The 27471-nt window shown below is 40.4% G+C and overlaps 1 protein-coding gene across 1 annotated transcript; it reads left to right on the top strand.

Annotated features, from left to right (window-relative positions):
- Positions 1-27471, top strand: LOC106007626 (putative U3 small nucleolar RNA-associated protein 11). Its single transcript, XM_087197754.1, is given in 5 exon segments — positions 1-566; positions 569-620; positions 23088-23224; positions 26778-26996; positions 27341-27471. Coding segments are annotated over 5 exon segments (1032 nt in total). The 5' UTR covers positions 1-73.

Below are 27471 nucleotides of genomic sequence, written 5' to 3'. Positions count from 1 at the left end.
TAAAAAGCAAGAATTCCTCAAAGCTCTTCAGAAGAAAGCACTTGAAAAAAATCCAGATGAATTCTACTATAAAATGACTTGGGGTAAGCTCCAGGATGAAGTTCATGTTATTAAGAAAACTAAGGAAGAAGTAACTCCAGAAGAGCTAAAGCTAATGAGAACTCAGGATGTCAAATATATAGAAATGAAAAGGGCTGCAGAAGCTAAGAAACTTGAAAGTCTAAAATCAGAGCTCCATCTGCTGGATTTCCAGGGGAAGCAACAGAAGAAACATGTATTCTTTTTTGACACCAAAAAAGAAGTTGAACAGTTTGATATCTCCACTCACCTGCAAACAGCCCCAGAACTAGTTGACAGAGTCTTTTACAGACCCAGGATAGAGACCTTGCAGGAGGAAAAAGTGAAAGGAGTTACCCATCAGACTCGACGGAAGTGGATCGCTAAGGAAAGAAAAATGCACTGTAACTGCCTGGCACAGAGGACTGAACAAGAGAAGAAACTGTCTGTTGTTGTACAGAAAGGTCAAACATGAAAAGACCTTATGGATAAAACTCAGAAGGTGAAGGTGAAGAAACAGTTAATGCCCCAGCCATTTACATGTTTCAGAGTCATGAGAAAGGGTAAAATGTTACAGATAAGCCTTATCATTATTCTGCATCAAAAAATTCCACTTTTGATAAGAACTTCAAATTCCGTTAGTTCAAATGGCATGGTTTTCCTGTTTGTAACCATGATTTGTTATTGATTTAATATTTGATGTTTTTCTAAGAGCAATGTCAAAGCCTCTTCCCCCATGTTTTTTTTCTGTGTGTGAAATCAGTCTTATTTTTTAAACTTACATTTTTTTCACTATGAAAGTTATATGATCTCATTACAACAAAGTAGGAAATAGATGAATTGATTTCTAATTTCAGTACTTATTCAAGAACAACAAATAATTATTACATGCCGGGAATTAGAACTACTGAGGTGAACAATGACTGTGAGCATTGTGGTTTATTTTCCTTATTTTATAAAGCTGTGCACTAGTTTTTATGTATTTTTTTGAGGTTTGTAGCTGTAATTTAAATAAATTTTATATCCTAAAAAATCTAAAAATAGTGTTCACAGTCATGAAAACACAATCAAGAAAAAAACCAACTATGGCTATCCATCTAGAGAAGGGTTTTCTAGAGAAGGAAGTCAAAACAGAATGAAGTAATGGAATTGGCTCACGCATTGTGTTAGTTACTTTCCTGTCATCGTTGAGGCAAAATACCCAACACCCAAAGGTAGAGAGAAAGGGGTTTATTTGGTTTACAGTTCATAGAGGTTTTAGTCCATAATCGGCTGGTTCCAAGGCAGGGTAGCAGAGGGCCAATAGTTCATGGGGCTGGACAACAGCAAAAGAAACAAGAGACCTTAACAGTGTCTTTCTGGTCCTTTTTTCTTATAAAGATAAAGGACTAGGGCAGTACCAAACCAATCACTCACATGCAGTGGTTTAGTAATCACATACCCTTAATCCCAGCATCATATACTCTAGATTAAGCCACCTCCTAAATAAGCCCCACCTTATTCACGTAAGGCTTGGGGGGGCATCTAAACACAAGCCATAATACCCATGATGCCAAGTGTTACCCAGGGTTCCTCATAAGAGATGATAACATCTGTGGACGGGGCATTGTAGGTTCTCTTGGGCCTTTTCAAAGCAGGAAACGAGGGTTTTGGTTGGCCTACTTCCCATCTGGGAGCAGGAAGAGTCAACTCTCCAGGGCCATGAGTCAGGCACACTGCCTGCCGCGCACTTGGAACAAGGCCCAGGCAATATGTTGGTGTAGTAGCATGTCCAGCGTCCAGACTTCTTGTCCTTGATCTTCCCTGGCTTTTCCCTTAGATGAGCTGGATGAGTTTAAGCCACTGCCAATTCTAACAGCTATAATCTTAGCCTTTCTCTTTTGACTCTCTTCCAGATCCTGATTGTTGAATGTAGAAAAGGTCATGCCCAGCAATTGGGTGATAGGTGCCTGGAGTCCCATCTGAAGTTTCTTCATTAATCAAATGGGAAAGACCGATATACCCCCGAGAGACAAGTGTGGATCCAGGGACAGGATCATCAAAGATATCTCTCTTCCTTGCGGGTTGCTGTAAATACCATAGTTTGTGGGCTTTTCCTGAGATAAAGGATCTCAATAGCCTAAACATCAGGGATTTCATTCCACCTTCTATTTTAAGCAGAAATGATTTAACTGAAAAATAGTCTCATAGTTTAAACTGCCATCTTGTACGAACCCAAACCATGTTGCAATAGTAGATAGGCTCTTCCATTTTAGATTGTCAGGATCAGATCTTTGTACGTCTTAACTTACATTAGAGAAATACAGAGAGAAATCAACCCTTTAAAATCCTCCATCTTAAATTGGTTATAAGCTTTGAAAATATAATCTAAAGGTGACTTTTTGGGGACAGACTTTGAGTTAACCATAGTCATTTAAAATGCACTATGCGTTTAAGATCTCCTTCGTGTCTCCCTTTTGGAAAGACATAAAGAGAAAATGGGGAAAAAAAGACAAAAGACAGGATCCTACTGTCCAATTTCCTAAGTGAAAGCTTGCTCTGTTTTCCAAAGCTAGAACTGACCAGGGAACACTTCTGCTATTTTACCCCAGGGTCAGAGCCATCTATGATGGGCAGTTCTGCCCTGATATGCCAGGGTCAGACTTCCTAAGTCAAAGCCTGCCTTGTTACCCCAGGGTCAGAGCCACATGAGATTGGTAGCTCTGCCCTGTTACCCTAGGGTTGGAACTGCTCATGAGGGGGCAGGTCTGCCCTGTTCTCTTTCATGACTAGTCCACGCATCCCTATTAGTCTTGCAGAAATCTGTTGCTCCTGTCCAAAACAAGCCTCACTGTTCCTGGCACATAGCTACTCCATCCTTCATCAACAGATCAGGAAGTCAGAAAAAGACGATGTAAAGCAGAAAAAGAAGGTGAATAAAGCTGAGCTTCATTCAAAAATTTACCCCCAATATCTTTATATCTAGGGAATTGTGACATATACAAGGAATTCAGGGGGTTTAAAAAACCTGGAGATGTCATTTAGTAACTACAAATCACATATCATTTTTATTTTTCCGATACTAGGAATCAAACTCACGACCTTGTGCTTGCCAGGCAGGCATGGTGCCGCTGAGCTAAATCCCTGGCCCAACATACCATTTTAAATAGGAAGATAAACTTGAGGCCAAAATTATCATAAGAATAGCAGAACCAAATAAAGTGGAAGGAGGAATCAAGCTAGCATTACAGACATGACCATGTGAGGCTGGAGAAAAAAAAAATACCTATAGGCACGACTAGAAAGGCATCCTTAAGGCCCAAGAAGTTCATGGCAAATAGCTCAGAAGGGCTGAAATGGAACTAATATGGGACTTCTTTGCCTCTCTGATCTGTTTTTGTTTCTGGGTTTTGGGACCAGGGATAGAACTCGGGACCTTGTGCTTACAAGGCTGGTGCTGGAACCACTGAGCTAAATCCCCAGCCCATCTCTGATCAGTTTTGACTTGGAATCTACTTGTCTGAAATTAGGATAGGTACTCCTGCTTTTTCCCAGATTCCTGTTACATGGCCTATGGGCCTCTGCTACAAGCAAAATAATACAGGGCCACACCCTGCCCCTCCTTCCATATAGTGGGGGGGGGGTCCCTTCTTTCCCCACAAGGAGCAGCATACCAATTAGACCCAGAGCCATGTGAAGACTTTCTAAACTTCACCACTCCCACCAACCCCTTTCCAACCTCTAGCTCTGTGCCTCCCCGGTAACTAATATCAGAAAATGCTAAAAGATTTGAGATTTACAACAGATGAAAGCCTTAGAGTAGGAGAGGAGGACAAGAAGACAACTGGGTTTTGTTGTGAGGGGGAAGAAAACAAGGAACGCAGTGGGTTCCTTCTCAGTTTGAGCCAATAGACTTTATCAAATCCTGACGATAACAAAAGTTATCACTTGAATGACCACTTGAATCTGCGTGGCTTAGAAAATGTTTCCAGACACCCAAAAAGAGAAGCCAGGGCATCAGACGGAATGAACTTATGTCCTTCAGTTTTGGGAGGATTTTTTTGTCCTTCAGTTTTGAGAGGGGATATTTAAAAAGCAGTTTGGAGGGTCTCTTTATATAGGACCCAAAGATGTGTGTGATTTAATGGCAATGCTCTCTTAGGAGTCCCCTCAAAGGCTAATCTTCTCCATGATGTTTTAGGGCCATGTCTATATGTAATATTGAATTTTTGTCGGTTTCTCACGGCAGTTCCATAAGAGACTTTGCTTGAGAGACGGCATATGTGCATTCTCGTATGTGTCTCCCCGGTGAGCAAATTTTAGTTCCATCTGAGCCAGCAATGTTGACCTGAGGAGTACTTAATGATGCTGCTAAAGATCATATAGGGTAGCTCTCAACACTTCTTTCCATTTTTGGTTAGAAGGAGCCAACATCTATCATCTTTGATGCTTTTATATGTAAGCTCTCATTTTTGTAAGGACTTGAGAGCCTCTTATTGCTGAAAGGAAAAAAATCTAAGGCTCCAGAAGTTTGTACACAGGGAAAGAGAATAACAGAAATAAGCAACTAGCACTGCTCTAAAAAGAGACAATGAAGTCAACGAAGGCAAAAAGTCTAATAGAATTAATACACCAGGTAGGAAAATAGGGGTAAAAAGGAAATCAGCAACAGGAACACAAGGCCATGACAGGAATAAGTCAATATATTTCCAGTAATAACTCTCAATGTGAATAGTCTCAGTTCCCCAGTAAAAAGACACCGATTGGCAGAATGGATCAACAAAAATCACCCAGTGATATGCTGTATACAAGACATATATTTAATCCAAAAGGAAATCTACAATCAAAAGTTGGAAAACAACATTCCATGTAACAGGAATGGGGTTTCAAGCCAAAACTGATCAGAAGAGGCTAAGGGGACAATTCAACAGGAAGAGATAACAATGATGAACGTATATTACCAAACACTGGTGTGCCCAGGTTCATAAAACACACACAGTACTGGACTGAAAAGATCAGATATACATTGACACAATTATGATGGGGCACCTCAATACTCCACTGTCACAGATAGACAGATCAGCTAGGCAAAAAAATCAAAGAAACATCAGAGTTGCACCAAACCTTTGAATACTGGGCTTAATAGATAGCTACACTGTTCCCCCCAACAACAACAGAACACACATTCTTCTCAGCCACACATGGGATTTTCTCCAAAATAGACTGTATTTACTTAAGTAAATGCAAAAGAATTGAAGTACCACACGCATACTATCGGACTATAGTGCAATTAGACTAGAAATAAATGGCTAAAGAAACCACAGAAGTTACACAAACACATGGAAATTAAACAATACCCTCTTGAATAATGAATGGATCACAGAAGAAATCAAGGAAGAGATTAGACAGTTACTAGAATCTGATAATAATGCCAGTACAACATCAGAACCTTTGGGACATAATAAAAGCAGTCCTAAGAGGCAAGTTAATAGCTGTGAATACTCACATCAGAAAAATGGAGGAAGTCCAAAAAAGAATCTAATGATGCAACTCAAGATCCTAGAAAAACAAGAACCATCCAGATCTAAAAGCTAGTCCAAGGAAGGAAATTATAAAGATCAGAGTAAAAATTAATAAAATGGAGATAAAAATACAAAGAATCAATAAATCAAAGAAGTAGTTCTCTGAAAGAATAAACAAAATTGACAACCCTCTAGCCAATCTTACAAAAAAGAAAAAACTCATATCGGTCCAATAAAAAATGGAGAAGGCCAAGTAACAGTGGACACAGCCAAAATCTAGACAATTATTAGTAACTACTTGGAGAACCTATAGTCCAATAAATTAGAGAATTAAGAAGAAATGGATGTATTAATAGATACATATGGATTACCAAAATGAATCCAAGAAGATGTAAAAACCCTGACATTTCACTAACAGGCAATGAAATTGAGGAAGTAATTAAAAAATCAACCAAATAGAAAAGCCCACGTTCCAATGGACTCACTGCCAAAATCGGCAGAACTTTTAGGGAAAATGCATGCCAGTCCTCCTCAAACTCTTTAAAACATTCATAACAGGCTTCTAATTTTTAAGTCTCACTGCTGGGCAGCTCTGATTTGAATTCAATTACATGATGTTATATAGCTAACCTGTGTGTGCTCTTTTGTTAATATAAGACACTAACACAAAAACAGTCATTGTTATTTCACAGCTAGATCATTATTAAGCTCATTGGTAAATTTTTCTTTTATTTCTTTCTTGTTCCTTAGTGGTTCTTCTCATTTTCATGTGAGATTTTTGTCTGTAGGTTATATCTAATTTTTGTGTACATATATGTATATTATGGCCTTTTTTTTCAATTTTAAGAGTATTTCTATTTTGTAAAATTTTTCCCATTACAGTGTCAAACACAGAAAATGGATGAATCATCAGAGGAATCTGTAATTATATCTCATCAGAGGAAAAGATCATGACCTATTTATTACTCTTCAGATGAAGATGCATTAAAGTTAGATGAATGTAATCTTGTGGCCAATACGTTTGATGGCCATAGTGTGGATTAAGACATGAATGTAGACCAAGAGGAAGAATGGCAGCTGATAATAGAAACATGATAGAACATGAGTTCATGGAACTGTGAAACATAGAACTTCTTTTTTTTTTTGGTACCGGGGATCAAACTGAGGACCTTGTGCTTGTGAGGCAGGCGGTGGAACCACTGAGCTAAATCCCTGGCCCATCATGGAATGTCTTTTTTTTTTTTTTTAACAGTGGAAGTATAAATATGGCAGAGGTTCTCCAATATGAGAGAACTTCTAATAAGAAATATTAATTGCAGTGATCCTTTTGTATTGTATAAATTATTCGTATCCAATAATATACTCAAAATTATAGTTGACGAAACAGATATGATATGCAATGTGGTTTCAGTACAAAAAAAAAAAGAAAACAGCAGTGCTGAGAATCTGTTGCAGTTAAAGAGATGAAATTTTTTTATATGTATATTATTAACTATGGGGATAGTACCATTACCATATATTAGATTGTATTGGTCCAAAAATAATGCATATGCCAAAGATGTATAAAGAATGGAAGCAACATGATCCTTTTCATGGGTATATAGAACAGTTTATATTTCGCTGACAATACCACATGTAGAATTGAGGATCACTTGAATAAATTTTAAAAAATCATGGAAGAAATTATTGGCACATTTAAAAATCAGTAAAACTTAGAAAAATGTGATGATAGACAAAAATATGATTTTACGGTGGGGGCACCCAGATTTTCACTAATACATCAAAGGAAAATGGTACATATATGGGATAAAATTATATAAATTTTTTTTCCTGCATCTTCTGCCCTAGTGGCGTATGGAGCTTTCTTCCCGCCCCCCCCCATTAAGTTTATTGGTCCATTTTCGGTATAAAATGCAGTTACATTCATCATTGGGATCTTGTACCTTTACATGATGTATCTTGGTTCTTATTTTTTTTCCCCTTCCCTTGCCCTCCCTTCATTCCCTCCACCCTTCCCTATTTGCAAAGACTTTGTTTCCATTTTTTTCCTTTTCTCATATTTTTTCTTTTCCCTTCTTTCCCTTCCCCTACCCCTCCCACTTCCCCAGCTCCTTTAGACCTTTTTTTCCTATTACACAATATCAATTATACATTTTTTAAATTGCAATATCAAGATCTAGGAAACATTACCACAGATTTTACAGAATTTAAAAGGATATAGAAAGCATATTATGAAAATCTTTTTTGAAATAAATTTGACAATTTCTAAGAAGTACCTTGGAAGACAAATTAATGAAACTAACTCTAGAGGAAAAATAAAATTTGAGTAGCACCTATTAAAGAAAGTATATTCCTAGCTTGAAAACCTACCTATATGACAACAGCAGGCTCATATACATTTAAACTGATAAATTATATCAAACAATTAAAGCAGAAAAAAGAAGGAACACTTCTCCCCTCATTTTAGGAAATCAACATTGCGCTAATCCTAAAACTGGATAAAGATAATAGAAGCAAAAAGTATGAACATAGATAGAAATTTGTTTCACAAAACAAACTCTTAGAAGTCAGATCTGGCAGGATGTAGAAAGTGGTTTTGTTATGGGGATGGCAGTGTTGGTTCAGCATTGGAAGATCTACCCCCAAAAGTCATCATTTTAACAGAGGAAAGGAGAAAGCCATATGATCCTGTCACTAGTTGGAGAAAAAGTACTGGACTAAATTCTACAGCTGTTCATGGTAAAAGCTATCAGGAGACTAGAAGTAGAACAGAACCTTCTCAACAGATTAAAGATATGTACTCCATACTTCCAGCGAGAACGTCTTCTATGAATGGAGAAGATACAATGCTTTCTCCCTAAGGTGGGGAACAAGGGCAGATGTGCATACTCTTCATCTCTCCATTGAACTTTGAAACCTAGGCCCCACCAAAATAGTCTGGCAGTAAAATGGCACAATTAGGATAGAATTGGCAAGGTAGAAGCAAAATCTTTATATGTAGATGAAATGATCATCTACAGAGAAAATACTAAGAAATCTCTAGGAGCCCCTAGAACTTGTATTTGAATTTAGCAGGATTAGAAAACACAAGGTATATATAAAAATTCAGGTCTGTGTATACTTGCTATAAATGAAGAATTGGATATTGAAATTTAAAAGATATGTAGGAGTACAAAGGACCTAGAAAAGTGAAAAAAAAAAACAGTGTTGGAAGACATTTAGTACCTAATTTTAAGACTTCTAAAGCTGCAGTAATCAAGGCAGTGTTGGTGTAAGGAAAGACTTATAGATCATTTGAATAAAACAGAGAATCTAGAAATAGAACCACATATATATGGTCCACTGAGTTTTGAAAGATTATTTAACATTAGCATTTTATAGAATATAAACTCAATTCAAGAGCCAAGGAAAAGATAGTGTTTTCAGCAAATGGCACTAGAACACCTGGTATATAAAAAATTAACCTCAACTCTTTATTTCCATACATGAAAATAACTTGAAGGGATCTATGAACCTAAATATGAAAGCCTAAAAGTATAAAACTTTAAGAAGAAATTATAAGGGAAAATGTTTATGAATTCAGGGTAGGCAAAAACTACCTAGGATACAAAAGACATGATGTATAAAAGAAAAAAAATGATAAATGAGATTCCATCAAAATTTAGAACTTTAAATGACATCATTAAAATGAAAAGTAGTCCTTAAACAGACCATATTTACAATGCATATAACCTATGACCAGAATACATAAAGAATTCTTAGAGCTCATTAATAGACAACCCAATTAAAAAGTAGACATATGAAGATGATAAACAGCCAGTACAGCACAAGGAAAGGTGTGCAACTCTAGAATCAGAAAAATACTAATCAGTACAATAACAAGATTGAATTATACACTCATTAGGGAGATGAAGTTCAAAGTTTTAAAAGCCTTGTCATGACTTTTTCTTTTTGTTGGATTCTCCCCCTTTGTGTTTAATCTGTCACGCCCAATGGATTCATTCTGCTGGGTTTCCTGGGGTTGTGATCCTCATTGTTTTTTCCTAGGATATTGTCTAAAATTTTTTGGAGTGCCGGTTTGGTATTCATGAAGTTCCTGAGGTGCTCTTTATCACGAAAGTATCTTATTTCTCCATCAATTTTGAAAGATAGTTTTGCAGGGTACATCAATCTGGGTTGGAGGCTGTTTTCCTTTAGGGCTTGAAATACATCACTCCAAGCTCTTCTTGCCTTGAGGGTTTGCTTTGAGAAGTCTGCTGTGATTCTGATGGGGTTTCCTTTGTATGTGATTTGTTTCTTTTCTCTCACTGCTTGTAGAACTTTGTTCTTCTGTTGGATTTCTGGAATCCTAACTATTATATGCCTATGTGTAGATTTTTTTTTGATCAAGGCTAGTTGGACTCCTATATGCCTCACTTATCTGTATGTCAAGTTCTTTTCCCCTGCTTGGGAAGTTTCCTGCCATCACTTCTGTGAACAGTTTTTTATGTCATCTGCACTCTCTCCTCTTTCTTCATTGACTCCAATCAGTCTTATATTATTCTTCTTTGCATCGTCTAGCAGCTGCTGGATTGATTTCTTGTGTTTCTTTACAATTTTAAAGCAATTTTTCTTTTCCTGGTCACTAATTGCAATCTTTTCATCTGTATCTGAAATTCTGTCCTCACATTGGTTCATTCTGCTGCGCAGACTTTCGATGGAGTTTTTAATCTCCTGGAAATCTGTTTGTATCTGTTTTATGGATTCCATTTGTTTCCTGTGTGGGATTCCATCATGTTCCTCAGATCCTCTATTTTTTTATGTGTTCTCTCTACATTTATTAATCATGTCTTGCACCCTGGGCTAAATCTTTGCTGTTATCTGAGTAATTATTTCTGATTTCATTTTTCCCAGATCCTCTTTTGTTGCCAGTTCAGAGAGGCCAGGTAGTTGAGTATCAGATTGTTCCATCTCGTTTCCCTTTGGGGTTGCTGAAGGTGATACAGAAGTCTGTTTTTGAGGCTTGTTTACATGTCTTCTCATTTCCATGGGGTGGAGGGGAGGTGCTTCTGGCGGCAGCTCACCTTCTCTGCCCTAGGAGCTTGGGATGGCAGCGGGGGAGCTCCCTTCCGGGTTCTGGGATATATAAATTATTTTTATTTAATGGTAACACCTATGATTTTGATGCCAGAAAAAGTACAAACTCTTCCATGCATGGGCGTTCTTGTGATGTTGTTTTGAAATGAATGAACAGTTTATTATTTGAACACTGCACATTACATGCAGATAGTTTTTATTCAAGTATACCCCTCACACAAGAACTTTTATTTAAAAATGTATATTTGTGGCATACTACAGCCAAATCAAAAAATTTTTACCAATACAAGCAAAAATGCAATGAAATCATAAGTTGTAAAAATCATTCTGGTGTAAAATTTGTTAAATAGACTGATAAAAGAACCATTTGTGGGATAACAACTTGTAAAAATCATACATGTACCTTGATCAAAGGATAACTGGGAAACATAAAACCTGTTCTTTTCTTTGATTACAATAATGCAAAGAAAAGCATTGATTTAGCAGACCAGGCATCATTATATTTGCCAGCCTAAACTACACAGTGAGAACCTGTTTCAAACAAACAAACCAAGGCCAAACTGTACTTAAAGAAGAAGTTCTTTCCCAGTCAGCTCCAGATATTAGGAGGAAAGTACAAAAAGCATTTTTGTGAGCCATCGTCCCCATTAATCTCATACTACATGTGGCTAATTCTGTTTTCTATTACCAGAATGTAGAAGAGGAAAACAAGTGTGTGGGGGGGCTGACATTAAAGGAGAATGAGAGAGAAAAAAACATGCAGGGCTTCTTGTTGCATTTCAGGGCAACTGAATGTTGCCTGCTGGCTCATCCTCCTCTAAAAAAATAAGTTGCTATTTTTGCTTAATAGATATGCCTGTAACATTTCTTTTAAATAGCTTTAGGATAACTCCTGAAATGCCATCATAGAGCTGACATTTTTTTTCTGCTTGTACTAAAATTTTGCCATTGAAGGTTTCTTGGCAGTTGGTTACTCAGCAAGTCCTAGTTGAAACGTAACATCTGTCAGTTGACTCTGAGACAAAGGAGAAAAACCATCATCAAAGACATTTTAAAATCCCAGCAGTCACAGGTATTATTATTGGAAGGGAACCAGTATATAGGGAAGAGGAGGTATTAAAAAGAAGAGGAAGAAGAAAAAAAGGAGTAAGTGGAGATGAAAGGAGAGGGGTTGAAGGAGTGGAGAGGAGGAGACAAAAGAGAAAAAGAGAACATTTTGGCTAAGAAAGGATTTTGTATGGTGAGATTTTTGTCCTACCAAAATGGCAAAAGAAAGATACAGACAGGACTAGAAAGTTAAAAGTAAATTGGAGAATGTTAGGGTAAACAAAGGCATGACTGAGACTACCAGAGCCGGCAAAAATGAATCAACAGAGGAGGTTTTTCAGCCTGGGTGCAGACTAGTCAAGGGTGACAAAGCCTTTGACTCTGGGGGCTTGGGCAAGGGGAAACTTTATAGGGGAGTTTGGGTAGGGAGGGGTAGTGCCAAGAGGAGTGGAAAATTTTTGTCCTGGAGTGGAGGAAGTTTTTTATTCTGGGTCAGAGGAAGTCTGATGCTCCCCAGGGGTGTCTGGACCCACAGGTGTTGCTGCATGGGACGGGCTGCTTATCTTGAACCCAGGCCGTGGCTTCCTATTATCCTTTGTGCCTTGCAGGATATGTAACTGCATTGCCTGGGAAGTTTTTTCTCTTCTGTCTGGGCTGGGGTCTGAGACAGAAAGTTAGTGAGGGGTAAAATTTATAAAGAAATGCTTATATGTATGATTGTTTTATGTTTGCTTTGCATTATTGGTTGTGCTCAGCCTAAGAGCTATTCCTCTTGAATCTTTTTGTTGCTCACATGTGGCTCAAAGGGCCAATCATAGACTTCCTTCCAGTGTGGGACTAGATAAGACAGCAAGGGGAACAGCATTCCAGAAATGAAGAACAATTGAAACAATGATTGATCAGCAATGCCTTCAAAAAACTCTCACAAAGACAAGACAGAAATATAAGGATTATAGATGTCATAATGGAGTCACTTGTCAGCCCTACCAACAGGTAAACAGAGCCAGGAGGTAATAAGGAAAAATTCTTATGCAGAAGTACCTGATGATAACTATCACATAGGACTTTGTTAAAGGCATGTTTGTCCTGATTCAATTTAAGCATAATCTAACAACACTGCCAGTGGAATATTCAGGTCTTAAAATGTTCACAGGCTAAAAATCAAAAGACTATCCATGGCCTAAGTGGAAAGGGCCATACCAGGTTTTATTAAGCAGCTCAACCACAGTTTAAGCTATAAGGAGCCTCTAATGCAGTCCACAATCTCTAGAATCAAACTTGTCTTTTGTAAACCTACACAGGAGGAAGATGATGCAAAACCTTTTAAATGTGAAACAACAACAACAACAACAACAAAAAACCAGAAAAGGAAAACCTACCAGGACAATCCAAACTTACAAGCACACTTGTGAACCTGTAGAGGACCTCAAATACATGAGATAAAAAAATGAAGTTGCAGTATTGTGTGTGGGGTGGGGGGACCTAGTCTTTATTATTATACTCCCATCTCTCTCCTGCTGGGAACGAACCATTCCACTGGGAAAACATCTCCTTTCCCCTTACTGGACTTAACTTGACCCCACTCACACTTAATTTTTTTCATTTATGCTACTAGTTTCTTTTTTCATTGAAAAGAAAGTTTTGTCCTTTTATTCATTTGATTTTTCTTTGTAACAGAGATTTTTTTTTTTTTTGGTCTATGATTTATACTCTGAGTAACATTTTGGCCATTCTATTATGATCAGCCTAGAACTTTAATCTTCTTTAAAATGTATAGACAGGGTGCCACAAGGTCAACAGTTAACTTCTGTTTAAACAGATCCTATCTTGATATTTCTCTTTTCTCCAATAGCTATCAAGGTGCAAGGAGTTAACAGCTGGATCCATCATTCTCATGTCAAACTTTGGATGACAGAAATACCTAGGAGTCTCTACTGTCCTGGGAAAGCCAACCAAAGGACGATTTGAAATACCTGTTCAAGCATGCTTCAGTTAAGTAAATACCACACTATCCCTGCTGCACTTTCCAACAGAGGGCTTCATGCACCTTGGGTATTCTCTTCTTAATCATAACCTTTGTCATAGCTTCCCTCTTTCCCATTTGTGCTTCTGAAGGAGACAGCCTCACTTGCTAGGCCTTATAAAGAGGAAATTATAAGGGATTCAATTGCCACACTCCTTGTTTAACAATGTTTTGCCCCTTGTTTCTCGTGGGCTTTTTGTCTATAATGCAATTCCTTGTTCATTTGGGCTGAAAAACATGCCCAGGATGCAAAAAGTGATGCATGCTGGGTATGTGGGTTACTTCGCAGTTCTAGCACACTGGGGTTTCCCTGGTGGGTCTCAGCACTTCAGGGTTATGATTGGAACAAATTTCAATGTTACATACATGCAGAACAGGAAAAGATAGTGTTACGTAAGACTACTCATTCGAATGTCCCAAGGTCTCATTAACTTGACCTTAGATCATATGGGTCATGGAGACAACTTCTCAAACAATGAAACTGATGCCATCATTTGTAGATATGCAAAGCCTCTTCTCCCCAAAGGCCCAACTCTTCCTGTAGTTAGATGTGAAAATCACTGCTACCAAGATGGATATTTCCAAATATGGGATAACTGTACAGTATATGGCTCACTCCCGCTATAAGGCAGGTCAGCAAGAAGTCTCCTCTTTGTGAGAACAATGCAGTCATTCCTTTTATACTCAGCCCAGTGATACTAAGCACTTGGACTGAACTCCCTCCAAATTACATCAATATAATGTCATTTTACAAGCAGATGATCTTTTTTCTGTGCTTTGATTTTGTTTTTTGTTTTTTTGGTACTAGGGATCGAACTCGGGTCCTTGTGCTGTGAGGCAGGCGGCAGAGCCACTGAGCTAAATTCCCGGCCTGCAGATGATCTTTTTGCTAGTGATTATTTTTTAAGACCTAGAATACATTAAGCTTCCCTAAATGGCACCCAGTAGCTTTGTTGCACCGACATATGTTCTCAGCTGCCTCCTGATTAGACTGACTGAGGTACTTTGGGTTTTCCCAGAATGCAAGGGCAATAGATAAAAACTCACAACCACTGTCTTGATTATTTTCTTGTTGCTGGGACAAAATACCCCAAACTCACAAGTTAATGGAAGGAAGGTTTATTTTAGCTCACAGTTTGTAGAGGTTTCAGTCCATGGTCAGCTGGCTCCAGGCAGGACAGCATGGCAGAGGGACATGGTACAGAAGAAACAGTCCATAGCAGAGCAGGAAGAAAACAGCAAGCGGTGAGCCTTCTGGATTTTAATCCCATCCAGGCTACAAGCCTATTAGATGGTGCCACCCACACACAAGGTGGTCCTTCTGATTATCCATACCCAGAACTATGCTAAACCAATTAATGGATTAATCCAGTACCACACATCCTTAATCTAAGTATCACACACCCAAGATCCAGCCACCCCCCAAAAGCCCCATCTATGAGCACATGAGGCTTTGAGGGGACATCTAGATAATAAGCCATAACAACCATTCTGTCAACCTCCCTGTGTTGTACTATAGGTGGGCCTGTAGTGTGTTCCATTGGTATGTTCATCTAGCCTCTATTTTAATTCCCTCTGTGAGATTACAGGATGCATATGGCCTAGAGACTATCTGATTCAATATACTAAAAACCCTAAATGACACTGTTCAAGTGATCTCTTTGTTAAATACTGAGTCCAACTTCCGACAAAGAAGATGTTGCAGAATCAGATTGTGCTCAACATTCTGACAGCTGCAGAATCTGGGACCTTTGCAATTATCAGAGTTGAATACTGTATATACATACCTGACAATTCTGTCAATGTCTCTTGTGCCATACAGGATTTAAAGCAGGTTCTTCCATGTCATATCACAGTCCTAGCTGTGGGAAAATTATAAGGCCTTTGCTTTTTTAAGTCAACTTGGGGAATGTTTCATGAACATTATGTTTTGTTTTTGTAATCCTTATATTTGGACCATGCATAATGAACTGCCTCTTAAATTTTGTTTTGTCTCATTTACAGTATATCTGCTTCCAGATGATTCCACTGTCTTCTGATTCTGCCATCTATATGGAGACTTTTGATTGACCCTCCAGGCTTAAAAGCCAGCAAGAGTGGGTTTTAAATCCCTCCCCTCAGTACCTCTTCTGGGCGAGAAACAGCCAGAAAGATGAATGTCCCAATGCACTAAATAATTTTAGGGTTCCAATTCTTGAGGGGAGAATGTTGGGCAGGTAGTTAGACATTAGTGGGCCTAAGGAATAAAGAAGATCAAAACAATATGCCAATAATGCCAATTATAGTTAAACAAAAAAATAAAGACCTCAAGGTAAGATACATTTATAATTATCTATTAGGCCTTAGATCAAAAATATCCTTACAGAGCACAATAAACACTTAAGATCAGACAATGTGCATAGCTGTACTACATGGTCATCCAAACCTTCAAGGTCATTTATTCTTTTTTTTTTTTTGGTACCAGGGATCAAACTCAGGACCTTGCACTTGCGAGGCAGGCAGCTGAACCACTGAGCTAAATCCCCAGCCCAAGGTCATTTATTCTTAAAACCAGGCAGCCAGACATACAGTATTCCTAGTTACCATGGTCAATGGTCCAATGATGACAAAAATGAGAACAAAAGTACTGTTTCAAAATCTACCCAAGGTGCCCACAAAAATTAAGACCTGATTTAGATTAAAATATTTTTAATAAGTTAATTTTCAGAGTGTCTCATATGATTAGATGCCCTGGGACAATACTATATGTCAAGGAAAATGCTGACCATCTTGAGAAACTAAATAATATGCTTTGCAACAGTCAAGATAGAGATTCCAAGTGTCTTAAATTACTTTCCTCAACATTGGGACACAATACATGACACCTACAAATTAAAGGAGAAAACGTTTATTTTGACTCACAGTTTGTAGTGGTTTTAGTTCATAAATGACTGGTTCCAAGGCAGGGTCAACATGGCAGAGGGGAATGGGAGCAGAGGTTTTCTTATGACATGGATACAGGAGGCAGAGACAGATCAAGGGAGGTGGGAGGGAGATAGATCCTTCTAGGCCAGTGACCTACCTCCTCTGTCTAGGATTCATCTCCCAGCCAAAAACTCATCAGTGGACTAATGCAATAAGTTAACTAATTAGAAGAGCCTTGATCAGTATGGGCATGCTGGAAAGCACGGAAAAAGATAGTCAAGATCTGTCTTTTGGAAGCTGACAGAAATTAGGGGGTTTTAGAGAAAAGGTGAGCAAAGACAAGTACTGGTTGTTTAGCATAGCTGACAGTGGAGGTGAACCAGGTCAAGCTGTGGTCTTGTTGATTGATCTCTTGGGATTGGTTCCATGAAAGCTTGGGAGGCCATCATTGCTTTATGGAACAATTCAACTGCTGTCATGAGATGAAGGCTTCTTCTTGAGGGAGTCAGAATTAGGTCCGGTTATAAGGTAATTGTTCCCCCTTGAGGGGTGACCTCATCAGCGAGTGGTCTGAAGGGTCTACTTTTTCTGGACCCTGAGGTGATTATAGATTGAGGATAAATTTGGAGACTTGTAGCCTCAGCTCTAGGAGATCTCAATATGGATTTTGTGGAAGAAAGCAATTGGGTGTCCCTGCAAATTCTGAAAATTACTTTTGTTACTTTTATCTGGTTGTCCTCAGTCTTGAAAGGGAATGCAATATTCCAGGTAAATTTAGGGTTAATAGGCTTTGTCTTATAGATACTCCTTAAGGGACTAGCCTGCCGTCTGGTAGAGCTGAGTAGGGATGTGATCCCACATTTTAAGGTAATAAGGGAGACATATAAAAATGAAAGCAGATATACCAAGCTTCATATGCTTGTAGTTAGCTAGTGTATATCTGTATGTCTAACCTCTGGGTTCTCTATCTCCGGCCCTCCAGGGAGGGAATGGTCCACAGAGACTGAGTTCAATCACCAGTGGCCCATGGTTAAATAATCATGACTTTGTAATGAAACCTCAATGAAATCCCTAATGATGGGTTTGGAGCACTTCCAAGTTGGTGAACATATAGACCATGTGGGAGGGGGGCACACCAAAAGTAGAACATGTTCCAGCACCCTTAGCCCTGCCCCATGCATCTGTTTTCACAATTCCTGTGTTGTGTCCTTTATCATAAACAGTACCAGTAAGCCAAGTGTCATTTATTTATTTGGAGCTGGAGATTGAACCCAGGCACTAAGTTACTTCATCATACCTTTCAAAAACAGTTTAAAATTTGATTTTATTATTATTTTAATTTATTAGTACATGTTTCTAGTACATAGTGTTACAGTCCTTGTGGTGAGTTGGTACACATGTATAATGCATCTTAATTTCTTTTTTCATCGGCTTTCCCTTCTCTCCTTCCCCCTCCACCCATCTCATTTTCCATTTTTTTGTACATGTTGCAATACATAATGTTTACATTCCTTGTACAAAGCTGGTCCATGTACATAACACACAATACATCTTAATTCCTTTTTAATCCCCTTTCCCTGCCTTCCCTCCCCGCTCCACCCGCCTTTTGATCTCCTTCTTTTTTTAAAATGTGTTTTCAATACGTGTTTGCTTTCCTTGTGTGGAGTTGATACATGTACATAACACATCTTAACTGCTGTTTGCAATCTCCGTCTCCCACAGCATCTCAGGACAGGAGCAAAATGTAGACACATTTTCTGCCAGAGCATAACATACATGGTCTGGGTTCCACCTGCCAATGGAGTCCCTGTTCTCAGTAGAAGCCTCCTGAACCTGGTCTTTTCCATCTGGATTTCTATCAGCATTATGATGTTCTGAGCCCCAACCAGAATTGCCCATCAAGTTTGGCACATAGCATTTTAGGCCTGCTTCTCCAGCCAGCACTTCCGACCCTTTCCAAACTTCTCTCTTGAACCAGGCCCAAAGGCTTCTGAACCATCAGGTCAGCAGTAACGCTTCGTCTCTGATACTGAATGTCTTAGTTACTTTCCTTGTATGGGACACAATACCAGAAACCTACAAAGGGGAAAGGTTTATTTTGTTTAGTTGGTAGAGGGTAGAGTCCATAATCAGCTGGCTCCAAAGCAAGGCAGTATTGCAGAGAGGCATGGCAGCCGAGGGCTGGTTGCTCATGGCATAGCAGACAGAAAGTAAAGAGAGGCAAAAAGAAGACATACCCCTCCAGGCTGCACCCCTAGTAACCCTCATTCTCTGACCAGGTTTTACCTGGTCTGTCAACACTACTGAGTGGATTTATAGGAATTTTGGAGCCCACACTACCTTAGAAATAAATCACAAGCAGATCTACAGAATCACCAAAGTGAATCTCCCTTAGCTACTTTTCTCTCATTGCTGAGAAAAAATACCTGACATCCAAAGTTAAAGGGAGAAAGGTTTATTTTGCTTATAGTTTGTAGAGGTTTCAGTCCATAATTGGCCAGATCCAAGGCAGGATGGCATGGCAGACAGGCACTGCAGAGGAGAAACAGTTCATGGTGGGCAGAGGGTAGCAAAGCAAGCAAGGGACAACAACAGCTCTTTCTACCCCTTATATCTTATAAAGGATATTTAGGGCAGGTAGCACTCACACTCTTAATCCTAGTGCCCTTGAGCCTAGCATTGCACCATGAATCAACTCCAGCGTCACATACTCTAGATCCAGCCACCTCTGAAAAAGCCCCACCTATGACTGAATGAGGGTTTAGGGGAGGGAGACATCTAGACACAAGTCATAACTTTCCACCCTGACTCCCCATAGACTCCTGCACAGCCCTTTATGCAGACGGCCTTCGGTTCATCTCCAAGAGTTGCCGAAGTTCTAACAGGTTTCAGCATTGCTGAAAAGTCGAAGTCCAAAATCTCCTCTGAAATTTAAAGCGAACTCTTAGCCACAAGCCTCTGTACAAATGAAAAGAGACAAACACTTCTAACATTCACTGGCACAAGATAGATATTTCCATTCCAAAAGTTACAAACAGGAGATGTAGGGAACAGGGAAAGGGGACGTTACTAGAACCTCTGCAGTAAGTCCTAGTCTCCTGCGAGCCACGGCAGCACAAGGCGAATTACAGGAAAGGTAGAAAAATGAGACTGAGAAGAACTGAGCTTTGGGTCTGATCAGTGCTGCTCTGGGCAGCAAAGATGGAAGCCCCCAGCTTACCGCACCTTTTACTCAGTACTCAGTACTCAGTACATCGGGAGAAACAAATGTAACAAATGACTTGCAGAGAGTTCAGTACATCCGCGTAAACAAGAAGGTAACAGTCCAAGAACAATGAGGAACTGAGTAGATGTTTGTTCCTCCCAGGATGCTTTCAGCTCCCAGGATGTTTCTTGTCCTGGAGCATCACAGTGTCACTGGATCATTGAGGTCTCAGTTGTGACCCGAGGCCAAAATGGAATTATGTCTCGGAATTTTGTAGCTGGGCTGTAGGCAGGAGAACTAGGCTAACCAAATGATTTTTCCCTAAAATTGTGTAGCATTGCTCCCGACAAGTGGGTACCAAGGAATGGGAACAAACCAAGTCTAAAATCCAGCAGGGCAAATATTAAATCCCACCGTTCTACTTGCAGCATCCCTGGCAACCTGTGGCACTTTGTGAATGTCAAAGGGCTTGGGTGGCTCTGCCCTTACAGTGCTGCTGGTGGTAGTAGCTCTCATGGCTTCTCTCTGGGGCCAGCTCTGCTCCCTCCTTGCAGTTTTGCTCAGATGATCCATGTTCCTGGCTTCTCCAAACTTCTAGGGTCTCACTGCAACTTGGGTTCACATTCACAGCTTCACACATTGCTTTCTCAGGGGTACACTGCCTGGCCTCCCAGACCTTCTTCTGAAATCTGAGTGGAAGCCTTCTTGACCCCACAACTTCTGCACTCTGCACGCACCTAAAACCACCACCACGTAGACAAAGCCAAGGTCTGATGCCAGCTGGAGCAGTAGTCAGGCTTTCTTTCCTCTTTGGTTATAGGGGTCAAACGCCTGGATCACTGAGGACTCTGCACCCAACTTCTCTAGGCTGCCACCATCCTGGAACATGGTGCTCTGGGCCTCTCTTCTCAAAGCAAACTCTTTCACCTTTCAACTCTGAGGCTGCAAAGACTGGCGTCCTGATGGTTCTTGTGATGTCCTCAGGCCATCTTTTCTGTTATCTTCTTCTGAAATACTTGGCTTTTTCTTTCTAGTCTTTTCAGCGACCAATTTTTCCTCTCTTCCATCTTTTCAGGCCCCAACTTTGCTGGAGCTTCTTTTCTGGTGAAACTCACATTTAAATTTAAATTATTCTGTTGGGCTCTTTGCTCTTGACTCTCAACATAAATACGACTAAAAGCCCCCAACAGTAGCCATACCACTGCCTTAACATTAGACTGCCTTGAAATTTCTTCTGCAAGATTAATTAGTCCACCACCCTTAATCCCAGTCTCAGGCAGGGTCTCTGGACACAAGCAAAATGCAGAAAACCTTCTGCCAAACCATAGCACACATCACCTGGAGTCCCAACAGCCAAGGCAGTCCTTGTTCCCAGGAGAAAACTTCTGAACCTGATCTTTACTGGCAAGATTTCTATCAGCCTTCTGGTCTTCTGAACTCTGACCAGAATCTCTCATCAAGTACTGCCTAAGGCATTCCAGCTGTACCTTCTCAGCTGACATCTCTGAACCTTTCCAAACTTTCCCACAAACCAGTCCCAAAGGCTCCTGAACCACATAATCAGGTATAGTCTCAGTAACAACTCTACTTCTCTGGTACCAAATTCTGTCTTAGTTACTTTTCTCTCATTGCTGAGACAAAATACTCAACACTCAAAGTTAAAGGGAGAGTGGCTTATTTAGCTCATACTTTGTAGAGGTTTCATTGCATAATTGCCTAGCTCCGAGGCAGGTTGGCAAGGCAGACAAGCATTGTAGAGGAGAAACAGTTCATGGTAGGCAGAAGGTAGCAAAGCAAGCAAGGGGTAATCATGGCTCCTTTTACCCCTTATATCTTATCCAGGATACTTAGGTAGCACTCACAGCTTTAATCCTAGTGTCCTTGGGCCTAGTATGAATCAATCCCAGCATCACACACTCTAGATCCACTCATCTCTGAAAAAGCCCCACCTATGACTGACTTCATGAGGCTTTGGAGAACATCTAGACACAAACCATAACAGAGTCTTTAACAGGGCCTGTGTTGCAGCTCTGGGTGAGGTGGAGGGGTCAGTACACGGGAGGGAGCCCTTCTAGACTAACCTGAAAATTGACTGGGCAGTGCTGTTTATATAGCAGCTGCAAGCCTGTGATTGTTCAAGTACAGACCTGTTGTTGGTACAGGGCTGTAAAGAGCCTCAGCTGTCATGGCACTGATCCAGTGAGGGGACAGGGCTGAAACCAGGAAAACTTCTAGAAACCGAGCTGTTGGATTTTGGGATGTTAACAGGGGCCCCAGATCCCTCCCTTCCTGATGATCTTAGCCATGCCAAGGTGTCCACACCTTTCTTCAAAAAGGCAGTAGTAGCATCTGAAGTGGTGGAGGTGAGGTGGAGCTGCACCTATATTGGAGTGGTGTAGAGGAGAGTGACTGCTAGATATAGTCAAAGTAGACACTGAAGAGAGTTGTCCCAATCCACTGGGGGCGCAAAAAGGGAAGGGGGGGTGGCAATGGAGAGTCCGGTGCTTCCTGCCTGTCTCACCTACAGCCTTATTGTTTTTGCTAAGGATTACATTGGCTCTTCAGCATTTCTGGTAGTATTTCCATATGAATTTTAGGACTCTTATTTCTAGTTCTGTAAAGAAAGTCAGAATTTTGATGAGGATTGCATTAAATCTATGGATTATTTGGGGTAAAACAGTCCAGGTTAATGCTGCCAATCCATGAATGTGTGTGGATTTTCCTTTCATAATCTCATCCTCAATTTCTTTCTTCATTGTTCGGTAATTTTCCCTGTCAGTGTCTTTTACCATCTTGATTAGATTGATTTCTAAGCTATTATGAATGGAATTTTTTCCTGTTTTCTTTTTCAGCTATCTTATTATTGGTGTACAAAAAAGGTCTTAATAATTCCATGCTGATTTTATATCCCGTCCAGGCCTTTTTGTATTCTATTTTGAAAGAATCTTAGTAAGATACCCAGGCTGCCTTCAAAATGCCATCCTTCTACCTCAGCCTCCTCCTTGGCTAATTTTATAGGAGAGGATCATGGAACTGTGGAAGTGCTGGTTGGAAAGGCAGTAGCTTACCCCAAACAGGCTGAATCAGAATCTGCATTTCAAGGAGCTCCCAGGCAGCTCACAGGGTTACAATTTGGGCACCACGGATGCTGAGACTGTTGGCCCCAGGCACCAGAAACGGGAAGGCGGACCAGGTGAGAAGATCATGCAATCCTTGGGGGACATCCCCTCCCCTTCTCCATTCCCCTCCTCTCCAGTCCCTTTCCACGACTCAGGTTGTCCCAGGTCACAGAGAAGCCTCCAATCCAGGTCACCAAGATGCACCAGCTTTGCTTCTCTGCAGCTCCCCTTGTCGTCCTTGCCACCTTAGTGGTCCGAAATGAAGGCAAGGAGGCCGATGTTTCTTCCCCAGGTGAGTCCTAACTCTCTCCTCCTCCACAATCAGCGGGAGAGGCTGAAGAAACAGAGGTAAAGGTTGGGTAGGGTCAAATTCTGTCTCTGGTTTTTCTGTTTTGAGAAATTAGAAAATTTTAACTCCAAGGACATTTCATGATTAAAAGGTTTGTTGTATCAAATGCACACTAGACAGTTCTGTTAGATCCTGAAGCCCATCTCTGAAATTTTCTCTATTTTTGTTCTTTGGTTATCCCACGCCACAGTCAGCTCCCTGAAACAGTGTGGTATTGTTCTTGACATTTTGGGGCAAAAGCCAGGGGTCCAAACAGTCCAGGTACAGCCATCTACCCTATAACATCCATAAGAGATCAACAGTGGTGAAGAGCAGGAAAGGAGTTGACCATGCTGGGAGGAATGGAGCTTGACCATGCTGGGAAGCACTGATAATGATAGTCATTATCTATATTTTAGAGGCTGCCAGAAGTTGTAGGGCTTTAAAGAAATGGTGAAAAAAAAAGGCAAATGTTGGTTGCTTGGCACAACTGGCACCTATGAACATAGCTGGTCAAATTGTGGTCCTGTTGATTGATCTCTCAGGATTGGTTGCATGAGGGCTTGGGAGGCCATCATCATTTCAATTTTCATCATGAGATTAAGGCTCCTCCCGGGGAGGGCAGAATTGGATCCTGTCATAGCAAAATTGCTCCCCCTTGAGGGGTGACCTCATCAGCAAGTGGTCTGAAGGTCTACTTTTCCTGAAACCTACGGTGATTATAGGTTAAGGGCAAGTTTGGAGACTCCTAAGCATGGTTCCAGATCTCAATATGGATTTTGAGAAAGCAGGCACCTGGGTATCTCTAGAAATCTTGAAATGTATTTTCATTATACTCATCTTGGTGTTCTCAATCTTGAAAGGAAATGCAGTAGACTGGATAAATTTAGGGTTAATAAACCTTGTATTATAGATGATTAACATGCATTCAGGCAGAGCTGAGCAGGGATGTGATCTGACATTTTAAGGTAATCAGGGAGATGCTTAAGAATGAAGGGAGAAATATTAAGCTTTATTTGCTTTCAGTTAGCCATTACTCAGCAGCATGTCCCACCTCTGGGTCTTTGATACAATATAATAAAAAATAAATATTTAATCTCTGTCCCCAGTCCGTGGAATGGCATTCCTGGAATCCTGGGCATTTCCTGTCACCTGTGTGCCTATGAGATGTTGTAGGCACTGGCCCCCAGGCAGCACCTATTGTCAGAGAAATGAATCGGATGATTGGGGGGTTAAAAATTTCCTTTCTACTTTCTGCCCTCCGGGAGAATAGGTCACTGAGCGTGAGTTCAAGCTTCAGTGGCTGAATAATCATTTCTAAAACCTCAGTGAAACCCCTACTGGTGGGTTTGGGGTACTTCCAGGTTGGTGAACACACAGATGAACTGAGAGGGGGCGTGCTGAAAATAAGACATTGAGCACTCCCTGCTGGCCCTGCCCTATGCATCTATTCAGGCAATTCCTATATTGTGTCCTTTATATTGAACAAAGTTTCGTATTTATTTATTTATTTATTTATTTATTTTTACAGTTCTGAACTTACAGTACAGGCCTTTGCACTCAGCCACGTCATCAGACCTTTTTTTATTTTAAAACAAAGTCTTACTAAGTTGCCCAGGCTGAGCTCCAACCTGTGATCCTCTTACCTCTGCCTCCTAGGGTGCTGGGATCACAGGCATAGACCATTACACCAGACTCAAGTTGCCTTCTTGCATTCTGTGAATCATTCAGGAGAATTATCAAAGCTGAGCTGGGTAGTGGAACCCCAACATTTATGTATCCAAGGTATCAGAAGTAGGAGTCTCCCCGGGAACTTGCAGCTGGTGTCTGAGGAGACACCTGCCTCAGAGTGATGTGTTTCTCTACCTCAGGGCAGGCAGCCATTGAATGCCACCACTTGGACCTTAGAGAACATGTAGTCTCAGGGTTTCTAAAATGGTTCTTGAGCAGTACGTGTAGCCGGGTGGGCAGGGCTGTCGAAAAACGTTGAGGTTAGCGAGAAAGCTGAGGGTGGGGCTCTGGGCTCCATACACAGACCTAACAGGTCTCATTTAAAAGTGAAATCTGCTGCTATGAGGGATTGCCAGCCACATGCTCCTAGCGTGTGTTTTATACTTCACCAAAAGAAGACGTCACCAGACATAGTACTTCTTTTTTTTCTTTTTTTTGGTACCAGAGATCGAACTTGGGTCCTTGCGTTTGTGCAGCAAGAGGTGAAACCACTGAGCTAAATCCCCGGCCCCATAGTACTTCTTTTAATCCACAATATACTCCAATGAATATTCTTGTAAAATTTATTAATTTATAAAATTGCAGTATTTTGTAAAGTAGTATTTCCTTACCTTTGAAATATAAAAGGAATCCATGCTTTTTGTAAGGAATAAAATAATGTAATGATGTATAAAGAAGGTTTTAAGACTTCCCATCAAAATGCCAACAAAATGTTGATGTGTTCCCATCAAAATAGCCAACAATAACAAATCGGTATGTTTTCTTCCTTGTATCTGTGACAAATGGCGTAGGAATGAGACCGCACAAGCAGGCCAGTGGAAGGCAAGGAGGCACAGTCTTTATTTACCTGGGTGCAGGTCAACTGAGGGCCACAAAGCTGTCAGTGATGAACAAAGAAAAGGCAGAGGATTCTATAGGGGCTTGGGAAGGGCTCTGACACGTCTGTCACGTACAGGGGTTGGAGCAAATATTTGTGGTCGAGGTCCATGCAGTGGTCAAGGGAGATGTATGGATGTTATCAGGTGACTTGGTGCCGGGAAGAGGTTGTGCTGTACTTTATAGTCTTATCTCTTTTCTATAACATCCCGTTCTGTGTTCCGTCCGCTGGGTGGAGACGACAGTCTGGTCTGGACTTTAGTCACCTCAAGGAGCAGCATGTTTTTGCTGAGGGCTGTGGTTTTTGTATCTGCTAAAACTGTAGCTTGGAATGAAACATCATATTTATCATTAAACAGGTCATGGCCAGATTAAGCCTGACAGTATTCCTCCATGATTTCATGATTAAAGAATTGTTTAAAATAATAGCAACTTAGGGGCCAGGGATTTAGCTCAGTGGTTTCAGCACCTGCCTCAAAAGCACAAGGTCTCAAGTTCAATTCCCGGTACCAAAAAAAAATAGCAACTTACAAAGATGTAAAAAAGAAAAGAAAATGGCATACTAAACCTTTATATATCCATTATCCAAATACAACCTATGTAGTATATGACACTTCTTCCTCGATAATTTCATTTTTTTCATGTCTTGTAGTCCTTAAAATCAAAACTCAAGCATCATCCAACTAATTAATGTATAAATACGTCAGTGGTGTATATAATTTTATTTACATTGTCACCATATAATGGCACACCTAACAAAATTAATATAATGGCCAGAAAACAAGCTATCAAATGGAGTTTTCACACTTCCAGCTCCAGGGACATGTGGGCTGTTTTCATTGTTTGCTATGTAGACTCCCCTGAGCGACCATTCTCCTAGTTGACTGTGGACTCTCCCCTGTCCCTCCAGTCCTACAGCCCGCCTTCTGCCTGGCGCATCCCTTCACGGGTCCCTGCAGGATTCTGTCGATCAGATACTTCTACAATGCCAGCTCTGGGTGCTGTAAGGCCTTTGGATATGGTGGCTGCAGAGCAAAGCAGAAGAACTTCGAGACCAGGGAGGAGTGTATCAAGATCTGCGGGCAGAGTTCCAAGGCGCTGGCTAAAGCGGACAGTGCTGGAAGAGAAGGTAAGGATTCATTCTGTCAATCCATGAACTTGGGAGGTGTTTTAGGCTTCTAAAATTTCTTTCTTCATTATGTAATTTTCACTGTAAATGTCTTTTACCTTCTTGATTAGATTTCTAGGAAATTAATTTTTTTAAAGCTGTTGAGGATGGAATTGTTTTCCTGATTTCTTTCTCACCTAGCTTGTTATTGGTGTCTAGAAAAGCTATTAATTTTTTAATGTTGACTTTGTATCCTTTCCAGGCCTTTTTATATTTTATTTTGAAAAAGTCTTACTAAGTTGTCCAGACTGGCCTCAAAATGCGATTCTCCTGCCTTATGGCTTCCTCCATGGCCGATTTTTTAGGAGAGGATACGGGGCTGTGGAGGCTCTGGTTGGGAAGCAGCAACTCACCCCAGACTGGCCATGTCAAATCTGTATTTGAAGGCGATCCCAGGCAGCTAACAGTGTTACTGTTTGGGAAGCGTTACTGCTGA

Source organism: Heterocephalus glaber, unplaced genomic scaffold, assembly GCF_053883595.1.
Source record: "Heterocephalus glaber isolate CG9 unplaced genomic scaffold, H.glaber_assembly_v1.0 deba00001673, whole genome shotgun sequence".
Classification (NCBI taxonomy): Eukaryota; Metazoa; Chordata; class Mammalia; order Rodentia; family Bathyergidae; genus Heterocephalus; species Heterocephalus glaber.
The sequence above is the reverse complement of the archived record's forward strand: the minus strand, read 5'-3'. Positions and strand labels throughout refer to the sequence as shown.